Genomic DNA, 16468 nt, shown 5'->3' with positions numbered 1-16468 from the left:
TAAATTAAATTAAATTAAATTAAATTAAATTAAATTAAATTAAAAAAATAAAACAATTCATTCAGTGGAATTCAACTTGTTCATCTCTCATAAAATCAACATGCCAACTACAGCATAGCTCTCCCATGGTACCCTTAAAAAATTTACAGCCCTAAAGGGCCTTTTCTAAGAAAGTCCTGTCAGTTCTGTTACACGTCAACACATCTTTGCCTGGCAAACTTCCATTGACTTCAGCTGTCCAGCTATCCCACAAGGAAGTCAGTTTTGGTGCATTGTAAGACAAGCTTTCCAAAATGTCCACTGACTCTTGTTGTCGTAAGTACATCTATTCTTACTCAGTGCTACATATCAAAACATCAGTTCTTCGTCTATAATCTCCCAGTATCTTTTTAGTCAAAGAAAAATGACTAAAGAAAAGACTTGACCAGCACTGAAATAGGAGCAGGTAAGGGCAAAAATGGGATCTCCACTTTTTTCCAATGCAGTAACCTGTCTATCTGATCTAACCCTAACCCTAACTCATTCTCTGACAGTGAAAGCTTTTCTAAGTTCAAATAAGAATTACATACATGATAGAATTGATTACATTTGAATCACAGAATTGTTGGAGTTGACAGAGACCTTTGGAGATCATCTACTCCAACCTCCCACTCCAAGTAGGGCCACCTACTGCAGGATGCTCAGGGCTGTGCCCCGTCAGGTTTTAGGTATCTCCAAGGACGGAGACTCCACAGCTGCTCTGGGCAACCTGTTCCAGTTTTCCACTAAAGAATGTTTTTCTTATAAACTGAATTTCCTGTGTTTCAATTTGTGCCCACTGCCTCTTGTCTGTTCACCGGGCACCTGGCTCTGTTTTCTTTACTCCTCCCCGTCAGGTATTTATACACATCAGTGAGATCCTCCCTAATCCTTCTCTTCTCCAGGATAAGCAGTCCCAGCTCTCTCAACCGCTCCTTATCTGTCAGATGCTCCAAAAATGCATTTATGTAATGAAATACCTTAAAACCAATATTGCTAGTTCTTTGCTGATTCTTGCAAACAAATACAATCAAATCCAGTTCATTTCCAAGCCATCTTTTACTTCACAAACATCACTGGTTGGAAAATACTTTGTTTTCCATTGGGAATTCTGAAATTTCTGAATATAAGCAAACAACAAGCCTTTTTTTTTTTTTTAATAAAGCCAATAAATGGTGATGATCTTCTTATACTTGTACAGTCTAATGGTTCAAACACTTAGTCTTGCCTTAGTTAAGTAGCCACACATCACTTAGGATTCACCTGAATGGATGGAAGCAGACTGACACTAGCTCATTCTACCCAAGATTTGAGTTGAATAGAAATTAGCCTGGTCTGCTCTGGAAGCAATGCAACTACCTTAGCCTGAGCTTGATGCACACTGCTCTCTGCAGCTCTCCACTTTCTACACTCAACCTTGTAGACATGCCTAATGCCTAATCAAAGTACTTGAGTACTATTTAATGGATTCCAGATCATAATAATTCTTTCTAACTATACAAATAAAAGATACACTAAAATTTAAAAGCCTTTTAAAATATATGTTTATAAAACTCCTTAACAGAGTCAGTAAAAAAATAAGTGATTTAGATCCACTTAACACTGAGTTGACATATACTGAAAGAGTGTTAAGATACTGATTTTACATTGAAATTTTGCTTTTCATTCTGAAACAACCCTGTATACTCTACAAACTGACAGAGGATTTGGAAGGCTCCCATTTTCTAGCATTGAAATGCAGTCATTTGCAGCGTGAGACAGAGCAGATGTCTCTGTGCAAAGTGCAAAACTGCAGAACAGGGCAGTACGCTCTTCTAAGCCATGCTGTGGTTGATAGGAAGAGAGAAACAGAGGAAGCAGAGTGTAATTATTTAAATTGGAATTTGGCCAAGAGCCAACGGTTGGCAATCCCGCTCTTTTGTAAGAGTGCCATGAAACATGATTGTACTCCAGGTTTTACAACTCATTGGAAAGACTGGAGTAAACATGGTCAGACCTTGAATAGCTGGAAAACTCATTTTTTTCTATGAAAGCTGTAAGCTCTTGAGTAGGCAAAAGCACAGTGGAAGTCTCAGCAAATCACATACACTGGGAATTTCTGCTATTTTTTACTCCCAACTATACCTTCTCTATTTTTTTCTGCTTCTTTTACTGTGTCCAACATTTTGGCTTATGTATACATGTATATTTGTGTGTGTATGTACATACACAGATAAAAACACATATATGCATAGATATGTTTATAAATAGAGTATTTTAAATGTATTTGACTTATATACTAAGTATTACAATATAATTTTTTTGTTAACAATAATTTGTTAAATTACCTTGCATAAATTACATACATATGTAAACAAATATCAAATGACCTCACCTATTTGTGACACATTGTTTTTCCTATGAAGTCATTTGTAAGTGAAATACCTCAGCTTAAGTATGAACACTTGTATAACAAGATCGAATGCTTTCAAGATACTAAATACTAAGTGAGTTGCAAATATTAAGGACTTTGCCATATTCTTTGTCTGTTTGTTCTTTAACATGAAATTTGGGTAAACAAATTTAACAAGAATATTTTAGTAGTTAGTCCTACTCTTCATAACCTGTGGAAGTCATTGAAACAGAGTAACAATTTCACGGTTCATTTCACATTTTACAGTCTGTTTCCATCACCTATCAAAAGATAATGTTCTAAAATTTTTGAAAAAAAAAAAAAAAAAGCTTTTCTGTTATCATTAAATGGTCATAATAATTACAAAATTAAAAGTTATGAAGTATTTAAATTACTGATTCTTAAAGTAACAAAATTGTAAAATTATTTTGTAACAATTTCTCTTTGGAACTTCAGGGTTTCATTATGAATACCACTTAACAAATGCTTATACATATTTTCATTATATTTCATAATTTTGTCATTCAGTGAGTAGAGCATGATTTGTCAGTATTTCAAACTTTTTTTATTATTATGAACAGATATCCAAGTCAGAAAACAACAGAAATATTTCTGTCAGTGCTCAGTGGCTTTTACTGTTAATGCTTTTGGACATAAAATTTTAAAATGCAATAGTCTAGTCCAATAGTTAGGCAGGCATTCATAGTTTACATGTGCGACATACAGTTTACATTCCTCAAATTATGGCATGAACTAATGTAAACTTGTTTCAAAATATATTTTAAAAACCCTTAAAAAAATGAAGAATATGAGACCAAAGTGATAGAACATATTACATGTTTTTGTTTTTTTTTTAAACAAAGACAGTGGGCTACATTTTGTTTAGATCAATATGGTTTTGTAAAAATGCTTGATTTTATTGAAACAACTTTTTCAGACAAAACTAATGAAAAATATCCTGTATATCACATAATTTATATTACATAGTATGTAATATATTTTAATTTTATATAGAGAGGAATAAATACATATATGTATACATATATGTAGACATATAAATATATGTATCAAAAGTGTATGTGTGTGATTACTGCAGCTGTCAGGTATTGAAATACAGTAGAAGTGAACCTCTCACAATACATCTATGCTAGCAAGTTAAGAAGATCAATGGGGCCAAATCAGTAGGATGTGCTACCTGCTGTAGGTGCATTTCAGGGAAAAGCTTCCTATACCTTTGGCAAGTTCCAGTCTGGTCCTGTGAACGAACATGCATTAGCAATTATGATGCTTTTTCCAGTTTAGTTTCATAAAAAAAAAAAAAAAAATCCGGTTTGAATGAATTCTGCTATCTCACTTGCAACTCCAACTAACACCAAATCCAACATTTTGTTTTTATTAACTTGGCATGTTTCTCTCCTGCCCCTGCAAAGGCTGGCCATGTGTTGAACCCTTCCTTCTCATGAAGATGTGAGCATCCTGGGGATTTGTCGTTATTCTTTTTCCTGGTACCTTCAAATGACAGCCATTGTCCGACTCCCTCATTTTCACCATCGATCTGTTCCTTCAGGGTAACCAGACTTGTGAGCCACTAATGTGAACTTTGGGAAATGAAGGTCATGAAAAGGTAAAAGGGCAACAAACACTCCCCCTCATCCCTCTCCTGCAACAGCAAGAAAAACAAGTAGAAACAAGTTTTGGAAAATGTGGTTCGTGAAGAAGATATGGGTACCCTAATTTCTTACCAGTGTTTCCTTTCAGGTGTTATTTGGTTTCAGGTTTTGACTCCCACTTTTTCCACGGTACTCTTCTAGGGTGGCTACAAGGGAAGGGAAGTTTCACGGCAACACTGAAGTTATAATTGTAGACATCCACTGACAGGCATCATCTAGGTATTAATGTGGTATTTTCCACATTACTGTTCTGAAAATTTTGATGCAGTCTCACATCCCATAACATACATAGCTGCTTGCTGAGCTGTATGATCTAACTAGTTACCACATCACTACAGTAAAATTCCTTCCAGATACTACCTCCCACAATCAGGACATCTTTGGCTTGTCACGGGGATTTCATGGGGGTTTAAGATACTGATTACTAAGGTAAAATACCAATTTCTGAAGGTTTTACTTGTAATTATGGCAGAATTTTCTTTCAAAGTGTTAGTTTTCTTGTTCAAGAGAAGGAAAGAGGACGGAGAGGATGTGCCTTTTCAGTGGTGAAGGTGAGCTTTGGGACCTCCTTCACAGCTAAATGAGAGTACTTAGAGACTGACAGGACCAAATGGATGCCAGGGTTTTAACGATAGTACTTTTAAATTAGCAATTGCAAGCCGATAAACCATCTGACTGCTGGTGCTATGCAATACAGTAATCTTATCACTGCTGACTGAGAAGAAAGGTGACCAGCAGAACACAGAAGGCTAATTTTGAGTCCTTTTGTCTCTCTTGATCCCTGATATGGACAGAGTTCAGCAACTGGGATTAGAAATTTGAACAGAAGTTCACAGTATGTACATGGAAAACTCTTGGGCCTTCATGAGCAGACTACAAGAACATCATGGTCTGAGCAGCAGGCTGTAGGAAGGTGCAGTACAAAAGTGAACCACTCTATGGACCAGACCCAGCCACAGGTTGTCAGTTGGACCATCCTGCTCCACCAACACCAGAGTGCCAAATCTACCCTTCTCAAGAGTGGTTAGAGTGAGTCAGTGTTTGAAGAATGTAAGCTACATGTATAGCCATGTTGCTATGGAAGTTCTAGTGTGTTTAGAAAACTGACAACAAGCTGCAGTTAATCTCCAGATGAAAGAGCCAAAACTGCAGTAGATAAAACTGCGGATGAGACCAACAGTTAGAAAAGTGAATTGTGGCAAGGGAGTAAGTTAGCTGGGCTGTGAAGACTATGGCCTACCTGTAGAAAGCTGTAGGATCTCAAAAGAAATATGCAAAAAATGCTTCTTTGTAATGAGTGGCTGATGAAGACTTTGGACCATAGCATAAGATGACAGGAAAGGTAGTGAAAACGCCATGAGAGATATTAAGCAGAACATTTACTTACAAGGGATCTCATCTCTACAGGTGCTTCTGTTCCAGGCACAGGAAACTTGAAACTATGTGCTAAAGGTCTTGGGACCATGAAAAAAGACCAATCTACATGGATGCAGCAGGCTACCAATTAAACAGAAGGAAACCTAACTACTCGGAACAAAACAGCAGTAACAGCAAAACTGTTTTGGGAGGTACAGATACTGCAAGCACATGAAGTTATAGATTTGACCAGCGACAGCATATTTAGTCTGATACTGTTTTCCACTGCTTTAAGAAAGGTAAATTGAAATATGCACAAAATTACACTGTCAGCATACAAAGGGATGATGGTTTCATGAGGTTTTCCAGCATCAAGTGCATGCACTTCTAAATTAATGAACTAAAAGTTTCATGCCTTTTATTTGTGATGTCCCTAAGACAGGAGGATTTGTGACTATATATGGATGTGTAGAGAAGAGATTGCAACTGACATTTTGAGCAAAAACAAACAGAGCAAAGATAGGCATGACTGATTGTTCCAACAAACATCAGACAATTTTGCAACGCGTATGCAAGTCTGAACTCTCTCCAGTTTTCAGCTATATAAAACTACCCCACTCAAAAGCTTTCATTTTTAGTTCTGAATTGCTTATTTCTTTTTTACATCACTATAACTGTTCAAAAATTAATGGGACCTCCTAGACGAAAAAAAAAGGTCAGACCTCTTTTTGTAATGAATCAAAATTGCAAATATTTTATTGGTAATTTAGTATGTTTACACTGTCTGAACCACAGAAGTTGCTATTTTAAGTGAGAACAGAAAATGAAATATAGAATTATTTTACACAGCTATACAGAACAATTAAAAAAAATCCTTTTAACATTATTTCAGTACATATAACATTCACTTGCTAAACCACCCTTGTGTTGATTAAGAGCTGTTTTGGACAGTGAAACGCCACAGCTCACAGCAGATGCTCCATAACCATCAAATTTTGCATTTGATTCTCTGAGGTGTAGTACCAGTGTATCAGTTCAGTCCACCCAGTCTGAAACACTCCCTCTCAACTCCGAGAGAGCTGTGTGCAGGCAGAATTCAGAGCAGCTGCGCAAGTAAAATCTAGCTACTACCTGAAGGCCAAAACACAGAGATGTGATGTAGTTTCTTACAAGTTTCTTTTTCTCATCTCAAGCCATTCTGTGTCAACACTTCAGGCCATTGGGACAGATGACTCTTACTCTGTCACACCACTCTGCGCAAGCACATTGAACTCCTATAGAGAAGTATGTGCCTCTCTGCAGTTGTTCTGCTACCTGTGAGCCCTGTTTGAGGCTTAGGGAGTCTTACTTAGACTGGCTGTTTTACCCCAAGAGCTGATTTTACCCTCTTTTCCTAACTTTTCTAAACAACTCCTTTGTCAAAAAAAAAAAAAAAGAGTATTTAGCTTTTTTTATTCAAGGTAGCAAATGTCAGGTAGGTTTTTGAAAGAGCTATTGCTGTGCCCTAATTCTGCTCCAACTGAATTGACTGGTTAAACAGTCATTGATTTCAGTGGATGGAGGAATAGACCTGTACTGAGGACTTTAGAAAATGCCTATTTTCAGTATTAAGAGATTTAATTTTAGCTAGAACACAGACGCACTGGAGCTTTCCTGTGTATTCTTTTAACTGTATGAGAGCAAAAGTTTGGAAAACTTTTATTACAGGAAACGAGAGCTTCAGTAAAAATACTGCTTTGAAAAATACTGCAAAAAAAGACAAAAAGTGTACTAATATGTATATTTTAATTCCAAAAAGTGGGCAGTATATATGGTCTTTATTTGCATAAACTAAATGTCTGACTTAGCAGGACTCATCTTAACAAAGAATTAGTCAAGGAAAAAATGAAAAATATGTTACACATTTGCCAATACAACAGCTATATTTTAAATAAAAATAACAATAATATACATGTACAATACTGTAATGATATATCTTGATAAAAATAACACTGACCGGTATCAAACTTAGGATTTAACTGATTATTCATCCTTAACAGATGAAACACATTTCACAGAAATAGATGCAGGCAGGGTGAAGTGAAGTGATATTCATGGCTTACTGTGAGAAAGTTACCATGAAAGTTAAGGTAAAAATGTAAAGAACAAAACTTTAAATAGGTTTACATTTATAAAAGTTCAGCATTATAGCAGTTGGGTGCATGTGATGCAGAAAGACGGTAACAGCAACCTAACGGTAGACAACATACACACTTGCACAAATACTCACACACACAAACACACACGTGCCCATGCTCAAATGCATGTGCATAAGTCCTCAGCTTGATTATACAAGCATACACTTACTAGCTTTTGATGGGGCAACACCAGGAATGGGGTTCACCTCTTGTGTTTTTAGCTGTCTGCAAGGTAGCTGTAGCTACCTGAAGTCAGATGAGATGAAACCCATCTAAGGCAACATCAGCTGAACATTTTCATGAAAACGGTTTTCATCCTGAGCATATTTAAGGCAGTTTATTAAAAAGTCTGAAGTTGTTCAAGACTGGAAAAAAGGTAAGAATCCTCACATGTGGAATTTGGAAATTAAAAAAAAAAAAATTTCCTGAGTTTCGATAAATATTTTTATTATAATAAAATACCATGCCTATTGAAAACATGTCTTTTATAAAAGCATGTTTTATGACATTTTTCCTTGAAAAACTCATGCCTTAGTGCACAAAATATGTTAATAAGTCTTTGGGGACATCTGTAACAAATTAATAGGAAATGAAAAGCCAAAGAATGACCTGTCATGCATGTACAAAACGTGCATTGCTCCCGGCAACACACATCATGTTTACTACAGGCATCTTTATCTTTCTGTTTTCTCACAGGGTCCTGCCCATATTTTAATACTTTATAATTAACTACGATTCACTAAACTATTTACAGAAGCAGAAACTAATCACACATCTTCTTAAGCCCATAAATATGGAACTACAGAAGTAGAACATATTTTAAAACAGTATGAAGATGAGTGTGCTACAATAGTACTGTTCTCTAGAAGTACAGTTTGTGAATTATTTTCTTTATGAAGATTTAAATCTAAATGAAAATAGAAGTTCAAATTCTCCTGCTGTTTTCCTTGTCTGCATTTTTTCCACCTGCCATTTCTAAAGGATTTTGCCCAAAGACAGTATTTGGATTGCAAAACCAGTTGTAAATTGTCACAAAAGTATCTCGAGTAAAGAACCGTCAGGCTCTTGAATGCCCACCGTTTACAGGGGATACATTCAATTTGTTTTCAGTTAAAAACAGCTGGTTTCCAATACTAGCCATTGTTTGTATGGTTCTAGTAGTACTAATTTTTGCTTTTGGTGTGTGTTTCTCTCCTCCACTGTCATTAAACATAGATAACGTGGAAACAGTGAAATGGACCATACCCAAAGTGCTTCCAAATGCACTGAACACACTAAGTGGTTACAAAATGGTATTTATAGAGGCCTTGGGAGGTTCCTTCGAACAATAAGAGGTAAAAACAATCATGAGAGTGAAATGCACTTTTGACTTGACTGCATCTTTTAATATTTTCATTAGCTACCTCTATCATACCCCTGATAAAAATTCTACTTTTTTACATTTAAACTTCTATTACAAAGTATTTCATGTTTTATTTGAAAAAAAAAAAAAAAAACGCAATAGTGATGGTGGTTAATCTGCTTTATAAAAGATAATACATTGAGTTATATATAATAATGGCTTTGATCCAATTAACGTTATATTATACTGCTTAGTAATTACTGTGACTTCAGTTCCTACAACTGTTATAGTGAATACAAATGATCGTTTAATGTACAGGAAGTGGGGATCATTTGGAAGTGCTGATTCAGAAGTATTCAAGTGCTAACAATGACTTGTTCTTTCTACGCTTTTCTTCATGTTCCATAAATGCCGATTTTATAAACATCCATGATTTTGAACGTGACACAGTTTTGGGGGAATTATTTTTTTTATAACCGTTTTTGTGCAAACACAAACCTAGATTTTTCTAAACGTTACCATCTTGTTAAAAGTAATTGCCACTTTTACTTTAAAAGGCACCAGCATTAATGTAAGAGAATATACCTTTTATGCTTGTTTTATGAAGAACTGTACTTGTTACTGGAGCGGAAATTATCATATCCGTGATCATTAGCTTTGAACTTTAAACAGGACTGCCTTTCCTCCAGGGACAACAGATCTTTGGATTGGCACCAGCAACACAAGCATGACTGTTAAAATAAAAGGAATAAACATTTTACATCTTTTTTTTGCACATGTGGCAAAACGCACTGAAATGCTGCCCTTCTTCAGCAGTACAGTAGGAAACGGCAAGTGTGCAAGCTGCCATTTTGGGATTACAGCGTAAGCAAAGAACCAAGGTTAAGCTTTGCATTGCTCAAATGACCACTAACTTCTGGGATGCCCCATTAGCAACCTGAGCGCTGAAGGGCAGGAAGAGTTATACTGAGTTATATATAACAATGGCCACACACATACTGCTTCAAGTCTGGTCTGCAATTCTAAATGCATCTGAAAATAAAATTACGACTCCTTGTTGCCCTTTCTCTGATAATCTTTCTTGGAAAAAATGTATGCACAGTAATCTATACTTTCTAAACAAGATGCTGCTATTTAGTTGATTTTTTTGAGGGGGAAAAAAGAGAATTAAGTAGGAGAATAGTGAAAATCTACATACAGTTCATACATTTACTAGATGTACTGCGGACCTTTTGCTGGTGCTACTGACTGGTCTTTGGGTGCTGGATGCCCATCTGGGATCTTGCACACCCACTTGTTTCAATGGTCAGGATGCTAGAGATTTCTTACATGCTCTCAGCTCCAGTGACTCTTTCAGGGAGCTGGCAATGTAGACAGGGAAGATGAGACCGACACTAAAGCCTCTGCACCATGTGCTGTCACAATTATGTGGGAAATACCCTAACACTACTAGATGTAGAGCTGACTGGCTTCTGATGGAAAGATACAGCCAGTAACGAATTTACATAGCCAGGCAATAAGCCTAGCAGGGGCCAACAGTTAAATGCTTGGCAAGAAAAGAAAAATCTAAGAATTTGTGGTAGACAATGTAAGAACCCTGATACAGTGTCTGAAGAGAGACACTGGGGGGGCACAAAAAAGCCCAAATCTGGACATCTTCCGACCAGACATGAAGGCTGAAGGACTGATGGGCTGCAATCCACATGCAATCCAGAGCCTCAAATGCTGCGTGGAGAATTAGTGCCCAGGACTATTCACTCAAACCAGGGCAAAACTATGAGCAGGTCTGCCTCGTAAAATGTTGGCGTTGGAAAGGGACGAGTGGATACTTGCACCCTCTGCCTTACGTAACTGCCTACTGATTTAAGCGCTCGGTCAGGATGGGGGTAACCCGGGCTCAGCACCCTCCCCATTGGGTTGTAGAGGATATGGCTACGTGAATCTCTGCAGCGCGGTCCCAGTCTGCTTTGTCAGTGCTCTCTAAGTGGCTGGGTGCCAGCTCCAGTCAGGAAGCGATGCAGCACTGATTCGCATGGTGCCAAGAGGGATTATTGTACACTCCTCTCTTTTGCTTTCTCTTTTTGTCCCTATGAATCCTTAATTCCTTTCCATGTAGCTTCAGCAGGAGAGGGAGAGAACACCTACCATAACCCAGCTAAAATTTAAAGTAAAATGTAATGACCATTTAAAACACTTTGTGCATGTTATGGAATGAATTTTACTGCTGACATCACCTTTTAACCAGAGGAGCAGCTCTCAGCAGCCTCTTACCTTAAAGCAGTTTTGGAATCTTTTGCTCACCAAATACAGAGCTATCGGATTGATGCAGGAATTCAGTGAAGCCATGTTAATACCAATGTAGTCCATCACAAGAAAAAAGCTGTGTGGAAATTAAAGTAAGTGAGACACTTCTCATTTTCTCTGAAAAGGCTTAACAGAGGTTTACAACTATGAAAATTGGACTCAGCTTCACTTGACCAAGACTACCCATTAAACGTAATAGTAAAGGGGCTTGTATCAAAAGGGTTAACTCATGGAGGTAACAATTGTGCTCAATAATAAAGTTTGAATCAGTAGACCATTTTCATTAAAGTAATTTCAGAAGATCCAACCACCTTAACTTGTGGAAGGAAACATTCATGAGGTTTTCTTCACAGATTTAATCCTAGCTGTTCTGTTGAAAGGGAAAACGGGGACAGAAATTTCCCTTCAGCCCTCGTAATGCCACAAGACAGTAGGACAGTCCCAAAAGGGATCAGAAGAAGACAGGCAAACAGGACAGAAGCCCTGTGTTCATGGGATTCCTCATAATTTCCTGACTCTGCTACTGGAGTGAAACCAGAGTGTCCTGGATGAAGATGCAGGGAGAACTTCAGACACACAGAGTAAGCTAGTTCATTAGGAAATCCAAATATGCTTAAGGAGAATGTCAGCAGTGCACAGGCATTTTATTTTTACAGTCTTACCTTAAAAGTTCACATCTGTTGGGGTCCTTCTGATCATAAATAGTGAGCTTCAATATTCTACTTAAGTGAAGTGGGAGCCAACACAAGGCAAAAACAAGTACCAGACAGAACACGGTTTTGGCCACCTCACGTCTCTGAAAAAGAAAATTGGCCAGAATAGTGTTATAGTTTCTGTCTGTCTCTTGACTGTTGTTGTCTTCTAACATCCAAATGTTTAATAAACAAAATAAAACCCCTATCAAAATAGGAGTTAGGAGAACATTAGAATACCTTATTTTCGTGGGATATGTACTTAATCTTTTATATTATTTTAGATGTCTTGTACTGATTCGCTGTATCCAGATTTTAAAAAGTATGAGTAATAAAATGAAAAAATCAAGGACATAAAAACAGTCATTTAAATTAAAAAGAAGAACATACTTTTCTCCCCAATCACTTTCAAATACCAGCTTGTTTTCAATTGTATTTTCTTGTGCTTTCATCTCAGGTCTTATTTTAAATGCCCAAAGAGATTTCAATTACAGCTTTATCAAGGTGAGAGGAAAGGAGCACAAATATACTTTATAGTACAAATGTGGTTTAATTCTAGTGACATACGATGTTTGTCTCCGGTGCACTACTAACTTGGAATGTATTTTGGGATGTGTTTTGTTCTGCTAACATACACTGCTAACCTCACTATAGTTAAGCATGAAATTGATTAAAAATAATTAACGAATTTACAGCACCAGCTTCTATATTACAGCACAACCTCAGTTTTCATTACAAAATATCCAGCTCTCATTATTGTAAAGAAAAAATAAAAACTATAAAACTTGAAGGATTAACACCAAAGAAGAAAAAAAAGTTTTGTGATTGCCAGCGAAAATCTTAGGTTTCTGAGGGATCTGAGATAGACAGATGGATAGATAGATAGATAGATAGATAGATAGATAGAGGTTTATATATATATGAGTTCAGTAGCACCACTGTTAGGAAACTTCTCCTTACTAGTAATCTTGAAGTCGTTACACAAGAACAGAATAATGATGAAGCAGTAAAGTCAGTAAAGGTATTACTGTCCTCTCTACAGTCAGCAGAGTTGTCAGGGATAAATTTTTACCTGTTTTAAGTGGTCATTTAAAGCAATCTGCATCCCACTTTTCTTTCGTAACATCTCACAGGTCATGAGAGTATAGAAAAATGCTGTGATAGCCAGTGGCAAACAGAAGTAAAAGCTGAACAGCCACCAGTCTTTAGCTTGCTTGTAAAACTAGAAGGAAAACAAAAGCAAAAACATTGTTAGGAGTTGAATGTTGAGCATTTTGGAAACTATGCTATAACTAATTGGTCAGTCTGTCCTGAAAAGCATCTCTATAAGGTGTACATTACAGATGAGAAAACAGGACAAGACAATAATATGCCCAAAGCCCACAGAAAGACAAAAGTTTCTGAATGCTCTTCTTTCAGCTTCAGAAATTTGTAAGTATTGCATTTGAACATTATATTCACCTACATTTCACATACGCTTGTGCACATTACAATCCCCACAACACTGAGAAGATCCAAGTAACTGTTCCGGAGATGTTACACACGTCAGTGTCTTACCATCATAAAGGATGTTTTCTGCATGGGGTGAAGCAGGCAGATTCTAAGATCCCTTCCTCTGTACTCCATCGTAATCATGTCAAATGCGATGGCTTCTGGAACAGCCAATATCACAGATATAACCCAGATCAGTACAATTTCAACAGCAGTCCACTTTGGCACTCCAATTCCTTTAATGCGACTCCAAGAAGCAACTGCTCGGTACCTGAAGCAACAGCACACATTTGCAAATTAGCAGTATAAGAAAACCCACCTGATTTAACTGGCTTAAACTCAGGTTATTCGTATTATATCAGCTGAGTGGGAAGGCGAATTTGAGCCAATGCCCGTATTGAAAAGAAATTACAGAGTTTGCTGAAAAAATGGGTCTCACCTATCTATACTGAGGGCACACAAACTCAACACTGTGATGCCCACTGATGCCTTCTGAATGAAGGGTACTAATTTGCACATTTCGACACCAAAGGGCCAGTCCTCTGCAAGCAGCTGTGAAAAGAAAACAACAATTAGAAATGAAACATTTTTAAAAAATAATTCCCAAAGCTGCAACATGGACTTTTCTCTTGATTGTTTTTCTTTTCCACCATGTAAAACTTAGGTCAAGAAGAACCTTTTCACAAGGGAGTCTCCAAGGTGTATGGCCTAAAAACTAGGCAGTAACATCCCAGTCACTGGGCAAGGCTATGCATAAAGGCTTAGTCCTGACTTCTTAAGCCCTGAAACTCCATTAATTTCGCTTCTAACTTCACCACCCCAGTGCTCATGGTAAAAAATGACTTAGCAGGTGAAGATTTCCCTTGGTTTTGTATTGGCTTTATCTGTCTTGAGTGTTCATTGCTTTTCTCTGATATGTTCCAAATAACTCTTCATTTACTAGAAATACAGAAAATTACTTGAGGCTGATCAGAACAGGGATGAAGCCAACAACTGCACATCTGGGGTGGGGTTTATTTGAAGCTTGGTGTCTAGGCTCCCTCAGCTGAGAAGTCAGGCACCACTGGAGAGCAACATATCCCATAGTTTTTAGCTGACCATCTGAAAACGAAACAAGGGACCCACTGGACACTGAGGGAGCCTAAACAGCTGGTTTGAACTAAATGTTTCGCAGCAGGTAAAGACAGATCAGATAAACCCCGCACTGAAGATCTTTATTGACCAGTTTTCCAATGATTCTGTATTACAACACCGAAAGGACAATCTGCACATTCAGCATACCTGTAAGTGCTACAGAATAAAGAAAACACCACAATGAATTTTAGGTTGATTCAATTGCTCTTTGGGTCATAAACTTTAATGGCAATCTTCTGTCACATCCCTAGCAGTACATTTTAGCTGATTTAGGGGACAAGACTTACTGGACACAGAAAGCACCCTCCTCAGAGCTGATGCTATGAACTGTTTGTCTCTAGCTTCAGTTTAGAAACATTTAATCTTTGTACTCTACTGTGAGCTGCTCTAATGGCTCAAATACACCACAGCAGCAGCCAAATCTTCCAGTTCCTCATAAAAACAAGACTCTCCAGAACAGACATTATGCCAAGAAATAGTCGCAATCGTTATATACAAAAGTAAACTTTCTAAGTTTCTGTAATTAGTTACGTTATCTAAGCCCATCTCTGTTTTTCATAACTGTCTTCAAATGAGGCCTTTTGGATCTGTAGCAGATAGAGGACTACAAAAGGGAAAAGGAGAGGAACTACCCCAAAGAGACTGCAAAATCTTTCCCTTGGCTCAGGTCTCCTCAGACATCTCATTTAACAGTGATGAAAGAAAAGGAGAAATAGGTCATGACACTGTATAGATTCTCCTGGGGACCAAAATGATTGAAAATAGCCACAGAGTTGCCTGCTCGTGTTCGTTTGGTTCAGCAAAGTCCTTAAATACACATACATGTGCATCTAAAGATAAACAGTTACAAGGTCCAAGACAGTTTTTGAAAAGCCCTGATATAATTTAAGTATCATTTTATTTTAACACAAAGGAAGTCAAGTACATTTCATGACCATGTGCTTTTGGAAATCCCTATGAAGTGTCCACCAGTATTTTCAGGTACCAGAACACCTTCACCAATCTGCTTTAGTCCTGTGCTGAAATGGGGTCTTCAAAAGAAGAGCAGTAGGAAAACTGTAACATAGCCAGCTTTGATCTATTTCTTAAACGATCTGCTCAAGTAAGACAAAGAATATAATGCTTCTGAATAAATGAAGCAGGAAAATAAATTCTAAGGATTTATGTTTCTTGAGAATTTTATGGAAAGTAATAAAGCAGAGGAAGTAGGGATGAGGCTGTAATAACCATACAGTATCTTTCACTTATGTGATGTGGGAAAATAACTCAGCCTGTAATTAAAGTATTTTCAGTAAAGCCTCTCTCTGAGACTTCTTTGAATTGCCATAAGGGGTTGATAGTATTATTTAACTACTATTAAAATTGCAATGTGAATAATTACAGGTGTTCTAAATGTATACTCTACAGAATCCAGTGACACCTGGACTAATTTAATTTATATCAATCAGGCAGTGAACGTCCAGCCTACCACACCTAGTAGGTAGCAAGTCCAGGAAGCAAGGACTGGGTAGCAAATACATTGTACACTTGTTTACAGTATCTATTGTATATTGTACATGTGTGTATATTAAACCAGAGATGATTCATTAAAAAAGCACTTCAAAATTAAAATATTCTGTTCTTTGTTGAATTCAGATTCAGAACTTTGATGAAATTTCTGGTGGAAGATTCTGTTGAAGACTTTTAGCTACAACTAGCTGGTGTACGTGCAAGACACTCCCTGTCTCTCTTCCCTAAATCACAACTGTTCAGCCCCACATTGGAGATTTCCCTGAACTAATGCTTATCTCTCAGGTGCAGACGGTCACACGTGTGCTCCAAGCTGACTGGATTTGAGCCAGCTCCAGTTTGGGAGCCATATGGCTGGATTATAATGGGGCTGCACATGAGTG

General features: G+C 37.3%; 1 protein-coding gene across 4 annotated transcripts in view; it reads right to left on the bottom strand.

Moving 5' to 3' along the window:
• The window catches only part of EDNRB (endothelin receptor type B), a 35736-nt gene that overhangs the window by 12053 nt on the left and 7215 nt on the right, over positions 1-16468 (bottom strand). For 2 of the 4 annotated variants that reach the window (XR_015704705.1, XM_087757396.1), the window contains exons 3-8: positions 13882-13994; positions 13509-13713; positions 13024-13173; positions 11922-12055; positions 11227-11335; positions 9541-9686 (exon numbers count right to left, since the gene is read on the bottom strand). Coding sequence is in view for 3 of the 4 variants with exons in the window: in XM_087757396.1 (XP_087613522.1) it covers positions 9555-9686; positions 11227-11335; positions 11922-12055; positions 13024-13173; positions 13509-13713; positions 13882-13994 (843 nt within the window). In the remaining variant the exon portion in view is untranslated. Of the gene's footprint in view, positions 1-4152; positions 4227-6155; positions 9687-11226; positions 11336-11921; positions 12056-13023; positions 13174-13508; positions 13714-13881; positions 13995-16468 lie in introns of those variants that run through there. The other 2 variants (XM_087757397.1, XM_087757395.1) reach the window with 2 other exon arrangements.

Source organism: Nipponia nippon, unplaced genomic scaffold (genome assembly GCF_047370975.1).
Source record: "Nipponia nippon isolate SJK-2023a ecotype South Korea unplaced genomic scaffold, ASM4737097v1 scaffold_2, whole genome shotgun sequence".
NCBI classification, from domain to species: domain Eukaryota; kingdom Metazoa; phylum Chordata; class Aves; order Pelecaniformes; family Threskiornithidae; genus Nipponia; species Nipponia nippon.
This window is presented reverse-complemented; position numbering and strand designations above follow the sequence as displayed.